The sequence below is a fragment of the Staurois parvus genome, unplaced genomic scaffold, assembly GCF_062004578.1.
Source record: "Staurois parvus isolate SC_StPar_1 unplaced genomic scaffold, SC_StPar_1.0 ptg000746l, whole genome shotgun sequence".
NCBI lineage: Eukaryota > Metazoa > Chordata > Amphibia > Anura > Ranidae > Staurois > Staurois parvus.
In genome coordinates this window covers 3,430,583-3,455,999 of record NW_028318542.1, presented here as the reverse complement: position 1 = coordinate 3,455,999, position 25,417 = coordinate 3,430,583, and the positions used below count along the sequence as shown (strand labels likewise).

Below are 25,417 nucleotides of genomic sequence, written 5' to 3'. Positions count from 1 at the left end.
AATCAAAATAACAAAAAAAAAGCACCCTCGCCCCCCCACGTGCGCAAGCGTTGACCCTGTGCCGGTATTGTAAACAGCGGTTGCACCATGCATGTGAGGTATCACCGTGAACGTCAGATCAAGGGCAATGATTCTAACACTAGACCTCCTCTGTCAATCTAAAATGGTAGCTTGTAAAGGCTTTTAAAATGTTGCCTATGGATATTAAAAATGTTTGCAGTTTGTCGCCATTGCATGAGGCATGCGTAGTTTTAAAGCATGTCATACTTGGTATCTATTTACTCGGCATACCATCATCTTTTATATTCTACCAAATATTTGGCCACAATATTGTGTTTTTGTGCATTAAAAGTTGAAAAAAGGGTATTTTTTTTAAAAAAATTAGTTTGAAAAATCGCTGCGTGAGTACTACGTGACATAAAAAATTACAGCACCTACCATTTTATTCACTAGGGTGTCTGCTTTAAAAAATATATAATATTTGGGGGCTCAAAGTAATTTCCTAGGAAAAAGTACTGATATTTTTCATGTGAATAAAAAGTGTCAGAAAAGGCTTGGTCTTCAGGTGGTTAGAAGAGTGAATGATGTGTGGCATAAACTAAACTATTTGCTGAGAGGCATGTTGAGTCAATAGAAGAATTTATTCGTTTTTGCAAAATGTAAAAAAAAAAAAAATGTCAATTAAATGATTTATTGCTCACACTACTGTATATGTGGAATTACTCCCCAAAATACATTCTGCTACTTCTCCCGAGTATGGGGGTACCACATGTGAGAGATGTTTTGGCAGTCTAGCCAAGTACAGGACCCCAAAATCCAATAAGCACCTTTATTTCCTCATTACACTTCCAGACTACCTATCACAGTTTCGGAGGCCCTGAAATGCCAGGATAGCACCAAACCCCCCCAGATGACTCCTTTTTGTAAAGTAGACACGCCAAAGAATTTGATAAGAAGCATGGTGAGCATTTTGCAGATCTTGTTTGTTGCCACAAGTTTTTGGAAATTGAAAAAAAAAGAACAAAAACATATTTTTTCTTTTCTTTTTTTATATTTTAAAACCTTGTGAGAAAAAATGAGATCTGCAAAATGCTCACTATGCCACTTTTTAAATTCCTTGGGGTGTCTATTTTCCAGAAAGGGGTCATTTGGGGGGGGGAATTTGGTGCTATCCTGGCATTTCAGGGCCTCCGAATCTGTGATAGGTAGCGAAGAAGTGTAATGAGGAAGTTACGCACCTTCAGGCTTTCAAAGTGGTCATTGGATTTCAGGCTCCTGTATGTGGCTAAGCTCCCAAATGTCTCACACATGTGGTATCCCCATACTCGGTAGAAGTAGCAGAATGTATTTTGGGGTGTAATTCCACATATACCCATGGCTTGTGTGAGCTATACATCATTTAAGTGTCATTTTCCAAAAACTTGTGAAAAAAAATAAATCTTCCATGGACTCAACATGCCTCTCAGCAGATAGCTTAGGGTGTCTATTTTCTGAAAAGGGGTCATTTGGGGGTGTTTGTACTATCCTGGTATTTTAGCACCTCAGGAAATGTGATGGGCAATCAGAAAGTAAAAGCTGTGTAAATTCCATTATCTATACCATAGATGTAGATGCTATAACTTTCACAAAGCAATCAATATACACTTATTGGAATTTTTTTACCAAAAACATGTAGCAGAATACATTTTGGCCTAAATTTATGACTAACTTTGAGTTTACTATATATTTTTTATAGCTGAAAGAAACAAAATACCATTTTTCTTCAAAATTTTCGGTCTTTTTTGGATATAGCTATAAATAAAAAGCGCACAGGTGATCAAATACCACCAAAAGAAAGCTCTATTTGTGTGAAAAAAATTTTGTTTGGGTGCAGAATTGCATGACCGGGCAATTACCAGTTGATATAGTGCAGCTCTGAGTAGCAAAAAGAGGCCTGGTCATTAAGGGAGGTAAATCCTCACGAGGGCAAGCGGTTAAAGAGATTGTACAACTTAAATTGTAATGTGTATGGTCAGCTTTAGACATCTGTGGGCCAAAGCCTCTAGCAGAAGGATTAGACATATGCGGTTCGTTTCGTTCTGAATCGCATTTCAGATGCATTTTTTTGTTATTCGGAGATTCGAATGTATCCAAATAACAAATTACAGAAATAACTAATTTAAACGAATACGAAAATTCGAATTGAAAACAGCTCCAAAAACAAATTTGAATTCGAAAACAAATCTGAATTAGAAAACAAAATCGAAAACAAATTCGAATTCGAAAACAAAATCAAAAACCAATTTGAAAACAAAATTGAACAAACACTCAAAACAAATTTAAAGCAGATTTCCACCCAAAAGGGGAATTTCCTCTTTAACCGTTTCCATACCGGGCACTTTTACCCCCTTCCTGCCCAGGCCATTTTTCAGGTTTCAGCGCTCTCACACTTTGAATGACAATTGCGCAGTCATACAACATTGTACCCAAACTACAATTTTATCATTTTCTTCACACAACCAGAGCTTTCTTTTGGTGGTATTTAATCACCACTGGAGTTTTTATTTTTTGCTAAATTAACAAAAAAAGTCCGAAAATTTGGAAAAAAAACCCACGTTTTTCTTTGTTTCTGTTATAACAGTTTGCAAATAAATAATTGTTCTTCATAAATTTAGGCCAATATGTATTCTGCTACATGTCTTTGGTGAAAATAACCCAAATTAGGATGTATTATTTAGTCTGTAGGAAAGTTATAGAGTTCACAAACTATGGTATAGATCTGAATATTGATCAATCTTGAAGTACTGACGGCAATCTAATTTCTTGAGGTCCCAGAATGTCAGAACAGTACAGATATCCCCAAATGACCCCTTTTTGCAGAGTAGACAGTCCGACGTACTTCATAACAGGCATGGCGAGTTTTTTGAAGTATTTTTTTTGTCATAATTTTTCGGAAAATGAAAAAATGTAAAAAATTATTTTCACTATTTTTTTTTTTACATACTGTCACCAGTGCAGTACAGCATCTTCATATAACTGGCATGGCGGTGAACAGGGACACTGACTGGTGGCAGTATGAAAAAAAATATATAATTTTTTTAAAAATTTTTTATTATATTTAATTTTTTAATATATTTTCTTTTCTTTACGATTTTTTTTTCATATTTCACTATAACCAAAGTAGTACAATGTTACCATAGTAACAATGTACTACTTTGGGGAAGTGATCAGTATTTTTTTTTTTTTATACAATTTGCTTATAGCAAAGAATTACTTTGCTATAAGCAAGCATTTACCTGAATGACATCGATTCATTCAGGGTTTTTTTTTTTGTGCTTAGCTGTGATTTGGCCACAGCTAATCATATGACATGTGCATGTGATCGCTGTGACCATTCACAGCTAGACAGTAGTATACAATGGATGGCATGAATGAAGCCTTCCATTGTATACAACTGTCACGTGACCTGCTGTGATTGGTCACAGCAGGTCACATGGTATCGGCAACTGGGTCGGTACTCAGATCTGTCATCGGCCGTGTGCGAGGTACACGGCCGGTGACAGATCGCGCCGCTGCGCGGCTCTGCAGGCGCGCAAACTGCGCATGCCCGGGAGGTTGCCATATGGCATCCACCCAGAATGCTAATGGATTTTGCACGCCACCATTCGGCCATGGTTAAGAACTGGTCCCCCTGTTCCCTGTTATTTTTCGAATTTTTTCTAATTTGGTTGAAATGTTTTCGATTTCGAACAACTTTTCGAATTTTGTTGAATCAATTTTCGAATTCAGTTGAACTAATTTAGAATACGAAGGACTTTTTCGAATCTGGTCAAAATGTTTTCGAATTGAATTAGAATACGAATTATCGAAACGAATCCCGAAAACAAATTGAACGAATTTACCGTATCCAACTACACGAAATTTGTTAGATTTCGAAAGCAAAACAAATATTTTGTTTTGCACATGTCTAAGAAGGATTAGAAGAGGCATCACCAACAACATTTAGTTTTTAGCTTCATTTCTGAAATCCCTATGTAGTCCCCACCAGCACAGAACACCTTTCCTGGTTTTTGAATGATCCTAATATTTTTTGTATTTCTGGATGATGTCGGATTATGCTTTGTATTGCCTGCTAACACACTTTACAATGGGTGACTGGGCATGGAGCACTTGTAGTTCCTGGAGGGATGGGGAGGGAGGGATGGATTCTGTCCAGTTTTCAGCTCGGGATGGATTAGGAAAGTAAGTTCTGAATGGGGGAAATAGTCGCTCGGTGGGAATACAGTGGCATACATATTTCTGGGCAAAGGATCCTAAAATAGCACTCTTACCCAGCTATGTACCAACAGCTGTGGCTGCCGAGTAGATGACCTCCTGCTGTCCGATGGTCACACTGCTCGGCGCTCCATTCTCTCCTCTTCCTAGGAGTTGTAGGGGCTTTAAAGGTGGTTTATTTCTCGTCTTTACGGATCTAAATCCTGCATGGTATCCTACTTCCCTTTATAGCTCATGTGTACGAAGTGTGTTCAAGTAAAACTGGGACTTTGTAGTTTTATATAAGAAAAGAACACATTTCAAGGAGTGGAAACTGCATTTATTTTTCGACATACTCCCCTGCTACATTTATACACTTAGGCCCAGAGGCAGACTGACCATTCGGCACTGGTCAGTAGGGGGCCCCATGAGATGCCCCTGGTACCTTTCATAGGCTTTTTTAGGTGTAGTTTGAATGTGGACAAGGACAAAGGGGCCCCATGATCCCCTATTGCCCGGGGGCCCCATAAGATGCCCCTGGTACCTTTCATAGGATTTTTTGGGTGTGGTTTGAGTGTGGACAAGGACACAGGGGCCCCATTATCCCCTATTGCCCGGGGGCCCCATGAGATATTCCTGGTACCTATCATAGGCTTTTTTGGGTGTGGTTTGAGTGTGGGCGAGGACACAGGGGCCTTATGATCCCCTATTGCTCGGGGGCCCCATGAGATGCCCCTGGTACCTTTAATAGGCTTTTTTGGGTGTGGTTTGAGTGTGGGTGAGGACACAGGGGCTGCATGATCCCCTATTGCCCAGGGGCCCCATGAGATACCCCTGATACCTTTCATAGGCTTTTTTGGGTGTGGTTTGAGTGTGGGCGAGGACACAGGGGCCTTATGATGCCCTATTGCCCGGGAGCCCCATGAGATGCCCCTTGTACCTTTCATAGACTTTTTTGGGTGAGGTTTGAGTGTGGGCAAGGACACAGGGGGCCCCATGATCCCCTATTGCCCGGGGACCCCATGAGATACCCCTGGTACCATTCATAGGCTTTTTTTGGGGGTGGTTTGAGTGTGGGCGAGGACACAGGGGCCCCATGATCCCCTATTGCCCGAGGGCTCCATGAGTTGTCAGCCCGCCCGTTTAGGCCCCTTTCAGCCAGCGTGGACCCATCAGCGGGGGGATCCCTCCGCTGATCTCTGCTGAGCAGGCGGATGACAAGTTTGTGTCTGCGCTGCTGCTGCAGAGCTAACACAGGCACTGCCCGCTGTCATCTATTGGGCAGTCAGATGGCAACGGACCGCCTGCCCATTTTGATCCGATCCACCAAACGGATGGGAAATGTTTTTTTTGGCGTACAGGATTGGATCAGATGCCGGTGGGTGTCAGCGGACAAGTGTAAGCCAAAACCGTTCCCCATAGAGGTCTATGGATGGCCCGATTGGATCCGTCTGAAAAACTGACAGGCAGATCCGATTGGACCGTAGGCGTGAAAGAAGCCTTACCCCATTTAACTAATGCCTGGAGAGATTCGGCATAGAAAGATTTGTCAGTACACCTGAACCATGCTAGGACAGCCGGCTTCACTTCATCACCATTTCATTTTCACCGTTCCCACAGAAAGATTTGTCTCTTGTGCAATTTCATGGCGGGTTATGCATCGATTATCCAGAATCAGGCGTTCCATTTACTGAATGTTCACAGGAATGACTGCTATGGGCTGGGAACCACCAAGAACAGGATCATTACTGGCGGACGTACGGCCATCTTTGAAAGTTTTCCCATTCAAATGTCTTACTCTAAAAAAGGCTATTTGATCCTGACTTTTCTGATCCTCCCTCCTTCAAGTGTCCCTCTCTTACCGCCTTATAAAACATATCATGTGGAGTCACTCTGCGCATGCTCAGTTTGGTGCGTATTGCTAGAGAGGGTTTTTTCTTTTCTTGGGAGAGTGCATGTGATCAGCACAGGGCCAACCAGCACTGTCCAGACAAAGGTCAGGGGTCCTGCATCTTCCTAGAGCAGAAAGAAAACTTCTCCTACAAGCTTTAACATGTGCTCTGCTGAACACTGATAGAAGTCACAAGACTGCTATATACTGCTGATGAGAAAAGGTATTTAGCAGTTTATATTTACTAAAATAATTACATTTCCATGTTGTACGTACTGTGGGAGACCAGATATAGTAAATGCAGGGTCCAGAGAGACCAGATATATTGAATGCAGGGTTCGGGGAGACCAGATATAGTGAATGCAGGGTCCAGAGAGACCAGATATAGTGAATGCAGGGTCCGGGGAGACCGGATATAGTGAATGCAGGGTCCTGGGAGAGCGGATATAGTGAATGCAGAGTCCGGGGAGAGCGGATATAGTGAATGCAGGGTCCGGGGAGACCAGACACAGTGAATGCAGGGTTTGGGGAGACCAGACATAGTGAATGCAGGGTTTGGGGAGACCGGATATAGTGAATGCAGGGTCCGGGGAGACCGGATATAGTGAATGCAGGGTCCTGGGAGAGCGGATATAGTGAATGCAGGGTCCGGGGAGACCAGACACAGTGAATGCAGGGTTTGGGGAGAGACCGGATACAGTGAATGCAGGGTTTGGGGAGAGACCGGATACAGTGAATGCAGGGTCCGGGGAGAGACCGGATACAGTGAAGGCAGGGTCCGGGGAGAGACCGGATACAGTGAAGGCAGGGTCCGGGGAGAGACCGGATATAGTGAAGGCAGGGTCCGGGGAGAGACCGGATATAGTGAAGGCAGGGTCCGGGGAGAGACCGGATATAGTGAAGGCAGGGTCCGGGGAGAGACCGGATATAGTGAAGGCAGGGTCCGGGGAGAGACCGGATATAGTGAAGGCAGGGTCCGGGGAGAGACCGGATATAGTGAAGGCAGGGTCCGGGGAGAGACCGGATATAGTGAAGGCAGGGTCCGGGGAGAGACCGGATATAGTGAAGGCAGGGTCCGGGGAGAGACCGGATATAGTGAAGGCAGGGTCCGGGGAGAGACCGGATATAGTGAAGGCAGGGTCCGGGGAGAGACCGGATATAGTGAAGGCAGGGTCCGGGGAGAGACCGGATATAGTGAAGGCAGGGTCCGGGGAGAGACCGGATATAGTGAAGGCAGGGTCCGGGGAGAGACCGGATATAGTGAAGGCAGGGTCCGGGGAGAGACCGGATATAGTGAAGGCAGGGTCCGGGGAGAGACCGGATATAGTGAAGGCAGGGTCCGGGGAGAGACCGGATATAGTGAAGGCAGGGTCCGGGGAGAGACCGGATATAGTGAAGGCAGGGTCCGGGGAGAGACCGGATATAGTGAAGGCAGGGTCCGGGGAGAGACCGGATATAGTGAAGGCAGGGTCCGGGGAGAGACCGGATATAGTGAAGGCAGGGTCCGGGGAGAGACCGGATATAGTGAAGGCAGGGTCCGGGGAGAGACCGGATATAGTGAAGGCAGGGTCCGGGGAGAGACCGGATATAGTGAAGGCAGGGTCCGGGGAGAGACCGGATATAGTGAAGGCAGGGTCCGGGGAGAGACCGGATATAGTGAAGGCAGGGTCCGGGGAGAGACCGGATATAGTGAAGGCAGGGTCCGGGGAGAGACCGGATATAGTGAAGGCAGGGTCCGGGGAGAGACCGGATATAGTGAAGGCAGGGTCCGGGGAGAGACCGGATATAGTGAAGGCAGGGTCCGGGGAGAGACCGGATATAGTGAAGGCAGGGTCCGGGGAGAGACCGGATATAGTGAAGGCAGGGTCCGGGGAGAGACCGGATATAGTGAAGGCAGGGTCCGGGGAGAGACCGGATATAGTGAAGGCAGGGTCCGGGGAGAGACCGGATATAGTGAAGGCAGGGTCCGGGGAGAGACCGGATATAGTGAAGGCAGGGTCCGGGGAGAGACCGGATATAGTGAAGGCAGGGTCCGGGGAGAGACCGGATATAGTGAAGGCAGGGTCCGGGGAGAGACCGGATATAGTGAAGGCAGGGTCCGGGGAGAGACCGGATATAGTGAAGGCAGGGTCCGGGGAGAGACCGGATATAGTGAAGGCAGGGTCCGGGGAGAGACCGGATATAGTGAAGGCAGGGTCCGGGGAGAGACCGGATATAGTGAAGGCAGGGTCCGGGGAGAGACCGGATATAGTGAAGGCAGGGTCCGGGGAGAGACCGGATATAGTGAAGGCAGGGTCCGGGGAGAGACCGGATATAGTGAAGGCAGGGTCCGGGGAGAGACCAGATATAGTGAAGGCAGGGTCCGGGGAGAGACCAGATATAGTGAAGGCAGGGTCCGGGGAGAGACCAGATATAGTGAAGGCAGGGTCCGGGGAGAGACCAGATATAGTGAAGGCAGGGTCCGGGGAGAGACCAGATATAGTGAAGGCAGGGTCCGGGGAGAGACCAGATATAGTGAAGGCAGGGTCCGGGGAGAGACCAGATATAGTGAAGGCAGGGTCCGGGGAGAGACCAGATATAGTGAAGGCAGGGTCCGGGGAGAGACCAGATATAGTGAAGGCAGGGTCCGGGGAGAGACCAGATATAGTGAAGGCAGGGTCCGGGGAGAGACCAGATATAGTGAAGGCAGGGTCCGGGGAGAGACCAGATATAGTGAAGGCAGGGTCCGGGGAGAGACCAGATATAGTGAAGGCAGGGTCCGGGGAGAGACCAGATATAGTGAAGGCAGGGTCCGGGGAGAGACCAGATATAGTGAAGGCAGGGTCCGGGGAGAGACCAGATATAGTGAAGGCAGGGTCCGGGGAGAGACCAGATATAGTGAAGGCAGGGTCCGGGGAGAGACCAGATATAGTGAAGGCAGGGTCCGGGGAGAGACCAGATATAGTGAAGGCAGGGTCCGGGGAGAGACCAGATATAGTGAAGGCAGGGTCCGGGGAGAGACCAGATATAGTGAAGGCAGGGTCCGGGGAGAGACCAGATATAGTGAAGGCAGGGTCCGGGGAGAGACCAGATATAGTGAAGGCAGGGTCCGGGGAGAGACCAGATATAGTGAAGGCAGGGTCCGGGGAGAGACCAGATATAGTGAAGGCAGGGTCCGGGGAGAGACCAGATATAGTGAAGGCAGGGTCCGGGGAGAGACCAGATATAGTGAAGGCAGGGTCCGGGGAGAGACCAGATATAGTGAAGGCAGGGTCCGGGGAGAGACCAGATATAGTGAAGGCAGGGTCCGGGGAGAGACCAGATATAGTGAAGGCAGGGTCCGGGGAGAGACCAGATATAGTGAAGGCAGGGTCCGGGGAGAGACCAGATATAGTGAAGGCAGGGTCCGGGGAGAGACCAGATATAGTGAAGGCAGGGTCCGGGGAGAGACCAGATATAGTGAAGGCAGGGTCCGGGGAGACCAGATATAGTGAATGCAGGGTCCGGGGAGACCAGATATAGTGAATGCAGGGTCCGGGGAGACCAGATATAGCGAATGCAGGGTCCGGGGAGACCAGATATAGCGAATGCAGGGTCCTGGGTTTATTAACACTTTAATGTCCTGGTTTGACTTGAATGCATTAGAGGATGAGAAAATAAAACTCTTCCGACTTTGTGAAGTTTTCAGGAAGCTGGATTATACAGTATAGTGGGAAGTATTCATTTTCCTCTCTTAAAGTGAACCTGTCAGGTAAACTAATAAAGGACTTGCAAGTGTATGTAGGACAACTTCACTTTCAGCGATTATGTCCTTTAGCCCCCAGTCACACCCGGTGATTTGACAGGTCAAAGTCACATGACAAGTTGCAACCTACAGTTTTATGCTGTGATGGAACTGATCAAATCTGTGCGACTTTGAAACAGGTTCTGCACCTGGTGTGAACTGGGCTGTAAACCTCAGACATTAAATATGAATAAAGCATATCCCTGTATAGTGTGTACTTGTCCCCATTCAGAGCACGAAGTGTCATTTCTCTCTGCTGCTTTGTTGAGGAGTTGATACCAAGAGAAAAATGGTGACAGGGGAGGAGCCTCCAGCAGATTGACAGACTCATCTCCGTGAGTTGTGTGGAAGGGGGGGTTTACTTCCCTTCAATTACTACTCACTGAGCGAAATCCACCCCCTTTTTTCTGAACTCTCAGGACAAGCTTTATAAAGCTTTTAGGAGTCTGCTGACCGTCTCTCCGCAACGTTCCTCATTCCCTGCATGCTTTGTCATTCCGGGTGGACGTTGTATGACATCCACCCAGAACGCGCCTTCTATGAGGCCACACAGCAAGCCCGATCTTTCACTTACTGGTGTCCACCAGTCGATGACAGATCACTGTACCAGTCTCCTGGTACCATGTGATTGCTGTGACCAATCACATGACAAATTGTAAAGAATGAATAGCTTCCTTTTAATTCATTGTGTACAATTGTGTTGCTAGCTGATTGGTCACAGTGATCACATGGTACAGACAGGGCCAATCACAGCCCATCTGTACCATCTGATTAGCTGAGGCCAATCTCAATACTACTTACTGAATGAATTGATTTAATTTAGTTAAATGCTTGCTTATAGCAATGAAATCCAGTGCTATAAGCAAATGTGTAAAAAAAAAAAAAAAAAAAAAAAAAAATTTACATACATACATACATACATACATACATACATACACATACCTTTTTTGTACAGCTACCAGTCAGTGCCTCTGATCACCACCACACCAGTTATACGATGCTGTACTGCACTGGTTACAGTAAGTTAAACACCACAACCTGAAATTTCATATTTCTTAAATTTTCTCACAAAATCATGAATAAATAAAATTACAAACTCAAACAAAAAACTAACCATGCCTGTTACTAAATACCTTGGACTGTCTATATTCCAAAGAGGGGTAATTTGGCAAGGAAGGGGGGGGGGGGGGGGGGGGGGAGGGAGGGAAATGGTGGTATCTGTACTATCCTGATATTTTCAGGCCTAAAGAGATACGTTTGTCAGTACATCAGGACTGCTTGATTTTCAGATATATACCATAGTTTGTGGGCAAAAAAAAAAAAAAAAAAAAACACAAACAAACTCTCTTACAGACTAAACATACAAACAAAAAAAAAATAAAAAATCCTGATTCACGTTTTTTTTCACTAAAGAAATTTTGGCCCAAATTTATGAAGAAATTTATGTTTATAACAATAATTAAGTTTGTTTTTTTTTTTTGCAAAATTTTCGGTCTGTTTATTTAGCAAAAAAAATGCATTAAAAAAACCCCCAGTGGTGATTGAATACCACCAAAATAAAGCTCTAGTTTTGTGGGGAAAAAAAAAAAAAAATTAAATAAAAAAATTAATTTGAGTACAGTGTTGCCTGACCTCACAATTGTGAGAGCTCTGAAAGTGCCTGGTATTGAAGTGGTTAAATAATCTCACTAAGTGTTGCAGAGTGAGTAAATAGAACCAAACAAGAAATTTAATTAGGAAATTGTTTATTTCAATCATAAATATTCACCAAAGGATAAATAGAGATAATTCAGGCATTACATTAACAAAATCACTTTTCACAAAGTAAAGTCAATAAATACCATCACCAAATATTTCCAAGGCAGAAACACGGACAAAAATGTACAATACTCGTCCCAGTGTTCTGGAGGCCCCAGACTTACCTTGCCAATACTTCATCAAACACTAGAAAGGCAAGTCAGAGTTTAAAATAAATACCAAGAAAAACATTAAAATGAGGTAACAGCACTGGCCTTTGTAGTCATTTTTCCAGGAAACCAATCATTTGGACCAATGGCACCCTGAATAGAGGCTGGCGAAAGACAGATATGGCTTTTTAACGCAACGTTGCACGAATATAAAATATTGCTTTATTTCTATAATTTTTATTAATTTAGAAAAACCATATTAAAAAAAAAAAAAAAAAAAAACCAAACACTTGTGTTTGTGGCCAAGTTTCCAATTAATCAGAGATTTGAATAAATAAAAAAAGTATGGCTTTTACTGGACATATCTATTAAAACAACCACATGCACACCAACACCGTTACGGTGAGAGAAATCAAAGCGAGCCCAAAACAGATATATAGAAATGTAGAATGATTAAGGCAAATTTTTAAACCTTTACACTTAAAATTAGTCTTAAAAATATAGATTTATATATATTTTTATAGCTCTCTCTATATATATGCCTTTTATATACATTGTATATATGGAGGGGCAAACTGTCTTGTTTCCTCTTGTATCATTGAAAAGATGGCGCTATACAAACTGTTGTAATCGAAATTTATAAAATTATTTAACCGATGCAGGAATTTTTAGAAAGGCTTAAAAAGTGAAAGTGATAGTTAAACTGGTGATGATCTTTATACTAGATGCACATTTAAAAAAAAAAAAAAAAAAAAAAAAGGCTACACTTAAATCTAACTCATTAGATCTTGGCCAATATGGATGTAGTTCAACTTGTGATTTGCGCGCTTTTTTTTTTTTTTTTTTTTAATTCTGACAATTACCGTGGAGATTAATGCCCCACCTCTTTCCCACCCCAATGAAAACCGTTAAGTTCATCTGCTCAAAATAAATTAAAAGTCTGTTATTTACAATAATGTCTTGTTACAAGATACAATTTGCGTCCTTCAAAATGTCCTACTGAGATAATCAGCAGTTTTGAGTTCCCACCAGAACGTCCATCAGATAGTCCAAGTCACTAAGCTCCACCATGGAGTCTTCTTGTCCATCTGACAAGGATTTCTCCTCAGGATCGCTGATGGTAGAAAATGTTTTAAAGTTTAAGAGATTACTACTAGCCCAAGGATCACTGTCATACATAGATGTATCAATGTCTTCAAAAATGTCCTCAAGGTTGTCTCCAAGAAGGTAGGTAGAAGAACTTAAAAAGGAGGAGGAAGGTGTCAGCTTCCCAGATTCCTCTCGACTCCCATCCCTAATGAAGTCCTTAGGAGAGCAAAGTTGTTCATCTTCTGTCTGAGGCAGGGGAGAACAGCTCAGCCCCTCAAAATTATTTAAATCCTCAAGTATGGTGGAAATGGAGGAGTATAAAGAAGTATCCATGCTGGAAATCAAGGCATCGTCTCCCTGAATATCCAAAGATGTATTTTTGCTCTCGCTAACCAACGATGCAGAGTCTTTTCTAGAGTTGTCTTCCATGGGTTTCCACCCTGCCAGAGTGCTCGATTCTGCCTGCATATTATCTTGAAGGCGACGTAGGGTGTTGGCTACCAGTACAAGATGTCTCAGGTTGGGCTCCACGTGGTGCAGGCTTCGATGAAGCTTCAGTAGAGATATGTTCATTAAACAGCGAGACTGCACTGCAGGCAACGAGCTCTGGTATCGCCCAGCCATTTCTGATTCCAGGCCACTGCCCATCTCCCCTTCCACCTCCGAGTATTTACGTTTGATTCCTTTGGCCAACATGGGTCTGCAAAAAGAAGAACATGTGATAAGTCTTAGCTTATAATCAAGAAAGCAGAAAAAAAAAAAAAACCCCACCAAAAAAAAGGTACTCTTAGCATTTAAAGCAGGATTTCTCAACCAGCTCTCCATGGAACCCTAGAGTACCTCTAGAGCAGTGGTCTCCAAACTGCAGCCCTTTATCTGGCCCTTGGGGCACCATTCCGTCCACTGACGCCAGTATTTGGGGCACCATTCCGTCCACTGACGCCAGTAATGGGGCACCATTCCGTCCACTGACGCCAGTAATGGGGCACCATTTCTCCCAACAATACCAATGATGGTACACTATTTCATCTGCTACTGACCAAGGTCACTATGTAATCTATTAGCGATTCTGGGACATTTTCTATTCCCACTGACCAAAGTCTGGCCTCCTTTTGGTCTGAAGGACAGTACTCTGTTCCTTTTTTTAGAATGTTTGGAGATCCCTGCTCTAGGAGGTTGCTAGGAGTTCCATGGGCAACAAGCAGTTTGTGCCTCTTGGATAAGTTCCTACTGACATCACTGATCTTTATAGCCATCTGTAAGGGGGTAATTCATCCCAATGGCCACACGTGTAAGGACCATTCTTCCCACTGACCATCACACTAATGTACATACAAGTTTTTAGCAGGGGCTCCCAGAGACCAGAAAGTTTTTGCAAAGGTTCCTCTGTGCTGAAGAGGTTGAAAAAACTGGATTTAAAAAAGGAACACAATCACCATTTTATATTCTAATCATCCACCACAAGTGGTAATGGAGTCAACGCTGTTCATCTGGAGAAGAGGCAAGAGCTCCACTCTACACACTGGTCTTGTGTGTACGTCTCGTAAAATGACTCATGGATGAGATGGTTTAAATTCTTTCATTTTCTGTCGGATGACTAAGACAGACAAATACAGGTCCGTGGCCACACACACCATGGCAAACAAACATTATCACCTCTTCCAACCACATGAAAGCGATTCCTCATTTACGGAGCACATCTTCACGATGGGGTACTCACAGACACGATCACTGCCCAATTCAAGTCTAGGCAACCAGTGTCTCCTACACCTACAGACCTACACAACCTGCATTAGGAGAGCTGCTGGGGAGTAGAGGACAAAGCTGTACTGCCTGGGCTTGTAGGTAGGTTTATTCAAAAGAGTCCATTTTACCCAAATCCTACCCCTCACCTTAACATTTAACCCTTCCATATACCCAGTGAAGTGGCTGGCCTCATGTGATATACAGAGATGTAACAAATCCTCTTACAATGGTAAAGCGTTCGATAAAAAAAAAAAAAAAAAAAAAAAAAATGCCCGGAACCAACATAGTTCCAGTCCTCCAAGCGTATTGAGATGAGTGGAGGCCGTCTTTCCTTCACTAATCTCTATGCCCAGCGCCAAGATCGTTCCATGGTTTCTCAGGTAAGGCTGAGCACTACCGAACGGCAGGCAGGGTTTTTTCGGCACCTTTTTTCGGTGCTTTTTTCATATTGGCTGACGGTCGAAAGGGGTGTTTTCGGCCAAAATGTTTAGGTCACAGAAATTTCAGTGCATCCCTAGTACTGAAGTTTGTTGCCATTTTACGGGCACACACAAGTTTAAGGTTTGAGATGGTGAGTATCTATTTAAGGTCATCTTTTATATCCGATTTAAAAAATTGGGCAATTTGTGTTTGTTTGCCCCAAAATTAACTTTAGTATTTTTTTATTGAAATTTTGTGTTTCCTCGACCTTTGCAGTAATATTTTGTGTTACAAAAAAAATAGGAAGTACCTCTATTACATTCTCTAGGGTGTCTGCTTTCAAAAAACACGTTTGAGGCTTGTGTAATCTTCAGGCCTAAAATTGTAGTTTTTTTTTTTTTTTTAAAAACGTGTGCAAAAACAGCTCTGGCAGCAAAAATGTAATATATTGCAGCTTACCAATCATTAGATGTGGTGGCTGCATTAGTTTTCTTTTTTTTTCATCCCCTCTGGTGTCGCTGGTGATCTGGCCAGCGACACATCTCCTGTATTAGAGTGCCCCCGTTCCGGATGAAAGAGCACAGGGGGCATCTTCACACAGCAGCATTGTCAGTCAGGGGGAGGGGAGTGTTTGATGGACTAGCAGATTTAAATACACTAACAAACTGAAGTGAAACTCTAGCTAATACTTTATAAGCAGTTACAGCAGTTCCCCCCCTCCCCATTACATACAAAAGGAATGTTACAGAAATGCACCAGTGCATACATTGTGGGCTACTACTTACTGCAGGGTAAGCCCCTTACCACCCTATAAAACTGGATAGTTCACTTTTTCACACCAATACTGTACAGGCCCTGCGCCAATGGAGTTTGCATGAGTTTCCTCCGGGTACTCCGTTTTCCTCCCCAAATTCCAAAGACATGATGGTAGGTTATTTGGCTCCTGTCTACACTGGCCCCAATATGTGTGCACACATGTGAAATAGTGACCTTTGATTGTAAACTCTTTTGGGGGGCAGGAAAACTTTATGTAAAGTGCCACATAATTATCAGCACTAAATATTGTACAGCACTGTTACAAAATGATTTGGAGCAGATGGCGCGCTCGCTGCCGCAATGGAAAAGCATTAGCACAGACTACCTCCAGTCACCGAGGAATATTTGGTAGCCATTCGGAAATCAGAAAAATATATGCAAGACTACATTAACTTATCTGCTTCAGCTGCAAATCTCTAACCTGAAGTGCTTCTGTCACCTGGGTCCTGACCTTCAATTTCCCTACAATGCATGTCTACTGGGGAAGTGTATCCGATCACGCCAGAGCTTCTCTAGGACCCAGAAACCAAAAGGAGGAACGGCTTCTGGGAGCATAAAACAATACTCACACTCCATTCATCCCTGATCTCCCAATATATACTGTCTGCTGTTATCTGCTAAGGGGTTTTCCATTTTGACAAAAATAATAAATATTATGACAATTAATATTACAATAAATTATTATTCTGATACGAAAGTTATCTGTCATCCAAATGATCAGGGATCCCAATCCTGATCTTTCATTTCAACTCACTTTTCATTGTATAGCAGATGTAATGGGAATAATTTTAATATGACGATGACTATTAGTATTTTAATTAACAGTTTTAATTTATTATAATAAAACAATGATTGTTTTATATTATACTAGTATTTTATTATGGTGAATTATTATTAATGTTGATTATGAGTAAAAGGATGAGTATTATTTGTACGAATAAAAATACTAATAATCAGTTTATTATTAGAATGATTATTAGTATTTTATTATATTACTTCTCTGTATAATATTAAATAGTTAATTTAAAAACCAATAATAATAAATAATAAAATCCTGTATAATAAAATATATCATGAAAATATAATATATTTTGTTATACAGGATTTTATGCCTATTAACAATAGGCATAAAATCTTGCATGATAAAATTATGAAAATAATTTTTTGTTTTGACGTATTATCTGCCATACAATGAAAAGAGAGTTGAAGCGAAAAAAAAAACAAAAAAAAAAAAAACACCTCAACATAGTGATCTCTGATCATTTGGACAATAGCTGACTATTATATTAGTGAGTCCATGCATGGGTCCTGCATGCCTTGTTGATGTAGTGATCCAAGGGTCTGCCATAGGCACAACAGATATTTTCAACCAACGTCATTACAAATTTATAACACTGAGATTTTGACATCATTTTAGTATTTCTATTAGGCTTCATTCTAAACATTGCACCCCGAGTCTCTGTGTGCTTGTATAACCTGTATCTGGTATCCCTGGTTGACCTCGGATACTACAGATTATTGCACAAGTCTTCCTTTGCCGTCAAACCTAACAATGTTCCCTGGCAATAGATCTGTAATAGAAGTCACATTTCCTTAGTCTATATAGAATGATTAAATTATCTCCATACAAGGGACTACCATTCACCTCTAACACTCACCCAGCTAGAGGTCATCCATTGAACATACAACAGCTGAACATGAAGACAGAGGGAAAAAAAAAAAAAAAAAAAAAAAAGTGTCCTCTTCATGTGACAAGCCATGATATCAGGAGACGGATCACGTACACCTCTCACACATACACATGACAACAGCTATTCAAATCTACAGTCAACTGGACTCTCTGAGCGCACTGCAGCTCCCCCTCCCTACCAGTGACTACTCCACACTGCCTCCGCTAGTTACTCATCTGTGGAAAAGCACGACATACAGGCCGCCTTGTATATAGGAGACCAGGAAAGGACTCATGATGTTAGGTTCACTCTAAGACAGACGTCCTATTTTTCCTTCAGCAATCAGCGTACAGCTTCTGTGCAAGACCCCCGATGACTCAGCCACCAGCTTCCAAAAGGACTTCGAAGCTTCTAAAAAAGGTGTTACGCAAGGGAAGCCTGCTGAGGGCTTGTTTTTGTCGCTCGTTACCGGTTCATATCTTGGTCTGGTGACTTTCAATTAGAAAAGCCACCCAATAACTTCCTATAATGTGACTTTAAGCGCATCTAAAAGCCAAAATGTGGTCTGGTGACTTTCAAAACAAAAAACAGCCCCCCTCAATAACTGCCTAAAATGAATCTAAAGCCAAAACTTGCTCTGGTGGCTTTCTAAGATAAGAGCCTCCTAATAACATCCTAAAATATTAATTAAAGTATATCTGAAGCCAAAACTTGCATCGAGTAGCTATCAAAGAAGAGGGCCCCTTAACTTCCTAAAATGTATCTAAAGCCCAAGCGTGGTCTGGTGGCTTTCACATAACAAAGCCACCTTACAAGTCCTAAAATATGAATTAGTGTATCTAAAGCCAAAAATATGGGTCTACCAGCTTTCAATGAAAAGAGCCCCCTAATAACATCCTGAATTGGATCTAAAGCCACAACTTGGTCTGGTGGCTTTCAACAGAGCCATCTAATAACTTCCTAAAATAGGAGTTCAAAAGTGTATCCAAAAAGCCAAAACGAGGGTCTAGTATCTTTGAAAGAAAACAGCCTCCTAATGACGTCCTAAAATGCATCTAAAGCCAAAACTTGGTCTGTTGACTTTCAAAGAGATGGACCACCTAATAACACCCTTAATTACAAATTTTTAAAAAAAGGTGTACCCAAAAAGTCAAAACGAGGGTCTAGTAGCTTTGAAAGAAAAAGCCCTTTAACTTCCTAAAATGTATCTAAAGCCAAAGCATGGTCTGGCGACTTTCACATAAAGCCACCTTATAAGTCCTAAAATATGAATGAAAAAGTATATCTGAAGCCAAACCTTAGTCTGGAGGCTTTCAAGTAACAAAGCCACCTAATAATGTCCTAAAATTTGAATTAGAAAGTGTATCTAAAGCTAAAAACGTGGGTCTACCAGCTTTCAAAGAAAAGAACGTCCTAAATTGGATCTAAAGCCAAAACTTGGTCTGGTGGCTGTCAAGTAACAGCCATCTAAGAAGGCCTAAATATGAATTTAAAAACATTGCATCTAAAGCCAAAATTTGGTCCAGGGGCTTTCAAAGAAAAGAGCCCCCTAACCACTTCCTAGAATGGATCTAAAGACAAAACATGATCTGATGGCTTTCACATAACACAGCCACCTAATAATGTCCTGTATGAATTAGAAAAAAAGTGTATCTAAAGCCAAAAATATGGGTCTACCAGCTTTCAATGCAAAAAGCCCCCTAATAATGTCCCAAATTCGATCTAAAGCCACAACTTGGTCTGATGGCTTTCAACAGAGCCATCTAAACTTCCTAAAATAGGAGTTAAAAAGTGTATCCAAAAAGGATCTAGTAGCTTTGAAAGAAAACAGCCTCCTAACAACGTCCTAAAATGTATCTAAAGCCAAAACTTGGTCTGGTGACTTTCAACAGAGAAGGACCACCTAATAACGTCCTTAAATACGAATTTTAAATAAAAAGTGTATCCAAAAAGGCAAAACGTGGGTCTAGCAGCTTTCAAAGGAAAGAGCCTCCTGAAAACTTCCTATAAAATATCTAAAACCAAAACTTGGTCCGGTGGCTTCCAAAGAGAAAATCCACCTAACAACTTCCAAAAACAAATGTGAAATAAAATGTATCTAAAGCCAAAACTGATGACTTTCAAAGAAAAGGACAACATAATAATGTCCTTAAATACGAATTAAAAAGTGTACCCAAAAAAAGGCAAAAATGTGGATCTAGTAGGTTTAAAAAAAAAGCCTTATAAAAAAGTTCCTAAAAAGTAGTTAAAACAAAAACTTGGTAAAATATGAAAGAAAAAAAAAAGAAGTGTATATGAAGCCAAAGTTTGGTCTGGTGGCTGTCAAAGAAAAGAGCCCCCTAATACCGTCCTAAAATGGGAGTTAAAATGTATCTAAAGCCAACAGTTGGTCTAGTAGCTTTTAAAGAAAAGGGTCTCCTAACATCTTCCCAAAATGTATCTAAAGCCGAAACTTGGTATGGTGGCTTCCAAGTAACAGAGACCCCCAATATGGTCCTACAATTTGAATTAAAGAAAAAAAAAAATGCATCTAAAGCCAACTCTTGGTCTGGTGGCTTCCAAAGAGAAGATCCACCCAACAACCTCAAAAATAAATGTGAAATAAAATGCATCTAAAAGCCAAAACTTGGTCCGATGACTTTCAAAGAAAAGGACAACCTAATAACGTCCTTAAATACGAATTAAAAAAAAAGTGTATCCAAAAAAGGCAAAACGTGGATCTAGTAGGTTTCAAAAGGAAAGAGCCTTATAAAAAGTATCTAAAACCAAAACTTGGTCTGGAGGCCTTCAAGTAACACAGCCATTAATAACGTCCTAAAATATGAACGAAAAAAAAAAAAGGTGTATATGAAGCCAACGTTTGGTCTGATGGCTGTCAAATAAAGAGCCCCCCCCAATACTGTCCTAAAATGAGAGTTAAAATGTATCTAAAGCCAACAGTTGGTCTAGTAGCTTTCAAAGAAAAGGGTCTCCTAACACCTTCCCAAAATGTATCTAAAGCCGAAACTTGGTCTGGTGGCTTCCAAGTAACAGAGACCCCCAATACGGTCCTACAATCTGAATAAAAAAAAAAAAAAGTATCTAAAGCCAAAGCTTGGTCTGGTGGCTTTCAAGAAACACAAAAACCTAATAATGTCCTAAAATTTTAATTTAAAAAAATACGTATCTAAGGCCAATACTTGGTCTGGTGGCTTCCAAAGAGAAGATCCACCTAACAACTTCCAAAAACAAATGTGAAATAGAATGTATCTAAAGCCAACGCTTGGTCTGGTGGCTGTCAAAGAAAAGAGCCCCGAACACCGTCCTAAAATGGGAGTTAAAAGGCATCCAAAGCCAACTCTTGGTCTGGTGGCTTCCAAAGAGAAGATCCACCCAACAACCTCAAAAACAAATCTGAAATAAAATGTATCTAAAGCCAAAACATTTTTCGTTTTGACTGGAAAGGGTTAAAAGCCGTCAAGTTGACATTGCCGGAAAACGTGTAAAGTTGCCCATACACTGCCCGGATTCTGGTCAGCTGAAATGTGCTCAGCGGATGGAATTATGGGCCGCCTCCTGCCTGACATCCCTCGACTGAAAGGTGGAAAGCCATCCGCCAAACAGTATCGGCGTCCAATCAGATGCAGGCTCTTTTGGCCGTTGCAGTATCTATAGAACAGCCGAGGTGGGAGGTTGGTGCATGGATGGAGGAATCTGGGACTTGTTTTTTTTTCCCCACTTTGGCTCGCACAGAAAAAGTCGATATGATTCACACTTACAGGGTGGTAAAAATATGTGGTTGAGTCCCCATTCACGCCCCCCCATGTCTGTACTTACCTCTGTGGACGATTAACAAATCAGTGCCTGTGAAGCTGGTGTAGTGGTCCAGGGACCCGATACCCCGATCTATCTGCAGGGCTTCCAGAACAGATCAGAGCGGTTCTCTGTGCTGATGCGGACCAATCAGAGTCACTCTGATCCATCCTGGAAGCCCTGCAGATAGAAGATCGGGGAGTTCAGATCCTTGGACCACAGTGCACTGGCTGGGTGGGTACTGACAGCTCATGTCAAAGGCAAGTACAGCAGGGACCAGGGAGGGTAAGGGAGGTGGGATGGGAGCTTAAACCACATTTTTACCACCCGCAAGTGTTAATATCGACTTTTTCTGTCCAAGCTGAAGCGAAAAAAAAAAAAAAAAAAAAAAAGGAACCAGATTCCTCTATCCACGGAGGTGGTCGGTAAGTTTTTCCGAAAAGATAAAGACTTGAAATTCATAAAATGGGCTGTGTCCCCCGCCAAGGAGATTACACAATCAGATTGTATAGTGTATGGTAATCATAAAGCATGTTACAATCTGATCCACCAACAACTATGTAGTACAAGGGCCTGCCCGATTGGATACAAATTGATTGCATAGAATAAATAGGGAGGTCCTCGTATTACACAGTTTTGTAGATGGCGATTGTATTGTGTGTGGTCACCATATCCGGTACAATCGAGCTTAGATCTGCCATCAACTACATACAGTAAAGCTGGCCATACACATGTAGATTTCTGGATGAGAATATTAGCAATAAAAAGTCATGAAAATTCTCTGAACATTCGATGAACGGATGAATATCGTTGGAAAATTGTCTTTTGCTTTTAACAAATGTAATTTCTGAAGGATAACCACACACACCGGCCGAAAATTTGTTGGATTGAGAAACGTTTTCCTTCCTGCCTTTTCAAGTTTTCCCGTCACTGCTGTTGAAATCGAACATTGATTTGACCCCAATAACGATTAGAAAATCAAACGAACATTCTTGAAGATCTATACGTGTATGGCCAGCTTGGATTGAGATTGAAAAGTTTTATTAAAAAAGGAATGATCAATGTCTGATTGGACGAAGCGACTGAAACAGAAACTGATCGATGAAACATACTGAGAGACGGACAGACATTGACGGCTTCCACTGCCGCCCCCCCCCCAATCAATCGGTTATGGCATTAAAAAAAAAAATAATAAAATCTATTGGTTGGTTGATGGAATTTTTTCATGCCCTTGGAAATCATTTATGATCAGGGGCACAGACTGACAACTCATGGGGCCCCCGGGCAACAGGGGGATCATGGGGCCCCCAGGCAACAGGGGGGATCATGGGGACCATGTCCTTGCCCAAACTCAAAAAAGCCTATGAAAAAGGTACCAGGGGACTCCCATGGGGCCCCCTACTGACCCCGGGCCCTCAGGCAGTGCCCGAGTTTCCAAATGGTCAGTCCGCCCCTGGTTATGATTGATCTACATGTAAAGACTTGAACAATGCCTCCAATCATCTCTGTACAATCGATTTTTATCCAGCCTATTACCCAGATCGATCCAAATGGTCACTGAGGGAGATTTAGCAAACCTGGTGCAGCTGTGCCTGGCAGCCAATCAGCTTCTACCTCCAGCTTGTTCAATAAAACCTGGAAGCTGATTGGTTGCCAGGTAGAGCAGCGTCAGACTCCAAGTGCTCCGGGTTTATTCACCCCCCCCCCCCCCGATCGGTGTCGGTTTTCATCGTTTTGTTCAATTGCATATTGACGGTTTTGTATGGCCGTCCTAAAGGAGATTGTACAATGTGATTGTAAGGTGTGCGGCCACCCTGAGATGTCCGGGTGATCTGCTCAGACCTCTGTGCTGCTGAATGACCGCCATCCCCAGCAGGAGCTCAGCCCATTGGCTGGGCAGGGAGCCGAGATTTCGCCTGATTGGTGAGCAGAAATGACATCCGGCCAATGGCAGGCCTGCCTGTCACTTATCATTTGTATCCTTTCCTGATTACATTGTATCCTTCCCATGTCAGATCTCACAGCTCCTCCCCTTCCCCGCCCCCACAGGAAGTGCAGATTCTTCTTCTCCTGGGGACACCAGACTGGATGACACCTTGTAATATCGACTGAACTGCAGACAAAATAAGCCGTTTTATAGAGATACCTTCCAATTGTAAAAACGGGATTCCTTTACAATCACATTGTCCTGTAAACAGTCAGGGCACTGGACTCTTCCCAAGGTTGGCCATACAATCTGATTGGACAATACTTGTTAGCTCAATAGGAGGACCTAGAGGAGATTGCGTAGTGTATGGCCATACAATCTGATTGTAGAATTTTCTTTAGCTAAATACGAGGATCTACCAGTCCAATCAATGTGTATCAAGTCATCCATTGTACTACACCGTTGATGGCGGCTCTAAAGGAGAGTGTATGGCCATACATTATGCAATCTGATTGTACAAGTATCTCTATTATCGATACCGAACCTACACAGCTCTTTGTATCAGGTCTACCCTCACACTACGTAGTAGACCTAATGGAGATCTCACAAATCGAATTGTATAGTATGTGTGGTCATTCCATCCAATGGGGATCATTCAATCAGATTTTATAGTCAGTAGATCTAACTGATATCATACAATCAGATTGTATAGCATAAAGTCAGTAGATCTGATGGAGATCGTACAGATTGTAAAGAGTATGTGGTCAGTAGATTCAATGGAGATCATACAAGCAGATTGTACAGTGTATGTGGTCAGTAGATTCAATGGAGATCATACAATCGGATTGCACAGTGTATGTGGTCAGTAGATTCAATGGAGATCATACAATCGGATTGTATAGTGTATGTGGTCAGTAGATCTAACAGATCATACAGATTGTATAGCAGAAAGTCAGTTTAAAGCCCGTCACACAGCATGCAATCTGATTGTACAATGTCCGCCCAATCTCCGAGTGTTATCAGGAGTACACAGCGCTCTGTATACTTCTATCAGGCCGGCATTCACACGACATGCAGATCGTACGATCAGATTGTACGATGTGTAGGCACCTCCAAGGACAAGAAGGAAATGGCCCCCACTGCTGTTCATCTACTGCAAGTACAAGCCCCAGAAATGTGCCGCCTCCTCCCCCTCCGTGCTGGGACTTGTAGTGTCCGCCGATGTCCCCGGCAGCCCAGAGCGGACATAGAGACCCCCTCAGCCATCACCCTCCCTCCTCCTACGCACCTACCTGCCCCAGCTGCTCAGCAGCCAATCAGAATCCTCCGAGCGACAGTCAGCGGCCAATCACGGCGCAGCATCTCACCCCTTCGCACGGAGCCCTAGCAGCACAGCCGCTCACACCGCACAGCTGTCAGCGAATGCGGAGCCGATAGCTCTCCTCCAGCCCTTGCCTCCCCAAGCCACGCCTACCGCCCATCCGCATTGGTCGGCTCTCGGAAGAGGCGGCCAAAAAGGGCAGGTCCCGGGCGTGGTCATAGAAGCCGGCGCGTGCCGCACCCGCCTCCCCTTCGCTGCCTGTGTGTGTGACTAAGCGGGCGTGGGCTGGGAGAGAGAGAGAGGGGGAATGATTCACGTGTCCACGTCATGATGGGTGCCGGGGGCGGGGCCTGGGCTGATGGACAGGGGCGGCCCGGGATGCGTTGTCAGGGTAACACCTCAGCAGGGGCCTCTTGTCGGCCGTCGTGCCAAGAAATGAGACTCTGAGGTGTCTTATGGCGGCTTATAACCAGTGACACCAGTGTTCACCACTTACCTACAGCCGGTGACACCAGGGTTCACCACTTACCTACAGCCGGTGACACCAGTGTTCACCACTTACCTACAGCCGGTGACACCAGGGTTCACCTCATACCTACAGCCGGTGACACCAGGGTTCACCGCATACCTACAGCCGGTGACACCAGGGTTCACCTCACACCTACAGCCGGAGACACCAGGGTTCACCTCACACCTACAGCCGGTGACACCAGGGTTCACCGCACACCTACAGCCGGTGACACCAGGGTTCACCGCACACCTACAGCCGGTGACACCAGGGTTCACCGCATACCTACAGCCGGTGACACCAGGGTTCACCGCATACCTACAGCCGGTGACAC

The 25,417-nt window shown here is 43.6% G+C and overlaps 1 protein-coding gene across 2 annotated transcripts; it reads right to left on the bottom strand.

Moving 5' to 3' along the window:
• Positions 1-11,615: 11,615 nt before the first annotated feature.
• Positions 11,616-24,691, bottom strand: LOC149445121 (SERTA domain-containing protein 1-like). Of its 2 annotated transcripts, none has more exons than XM_089654178.1 (2): positions 24,547-24,691; positions 11,616-13,583 (listed from the first exon to the last, which is right to left on the bottom strand). In XM_089654178.1, the coding sequence occupies exon 2, from the start codon at positions 13,577-13,579 to the stop codon at positions 12,803-12,805; it is 777 nt and encodes a 258-aa protein (XP_089510304.1). In that variant the 5' UTR covers positions 13,580-13,583; positions 24,547-24,691; the 3' UTR covers positions 11,616-12,802. The 2 variants fall into 2 exon arrangements, with proteins under 2 accessions (XP_089510304.1, XP_089510305.1); XM_089654179.1 differs by lacking the exon at positions 24,547-24,691 and adding an exon at positions 21,352-21,412.
• Positions 24,692-25,417: the final 726 nt, after the last annotated feature.

Excerpts from the sequence above, each read along its gene's own strand:
- LOC149445121 (XM_089654178.1), bottom strand. The coding sequence starts at position 13,579 with ATGTTGGCCAAAGGAATCAAACGTAAATACTCGGAGGTGGAAGGGGAG.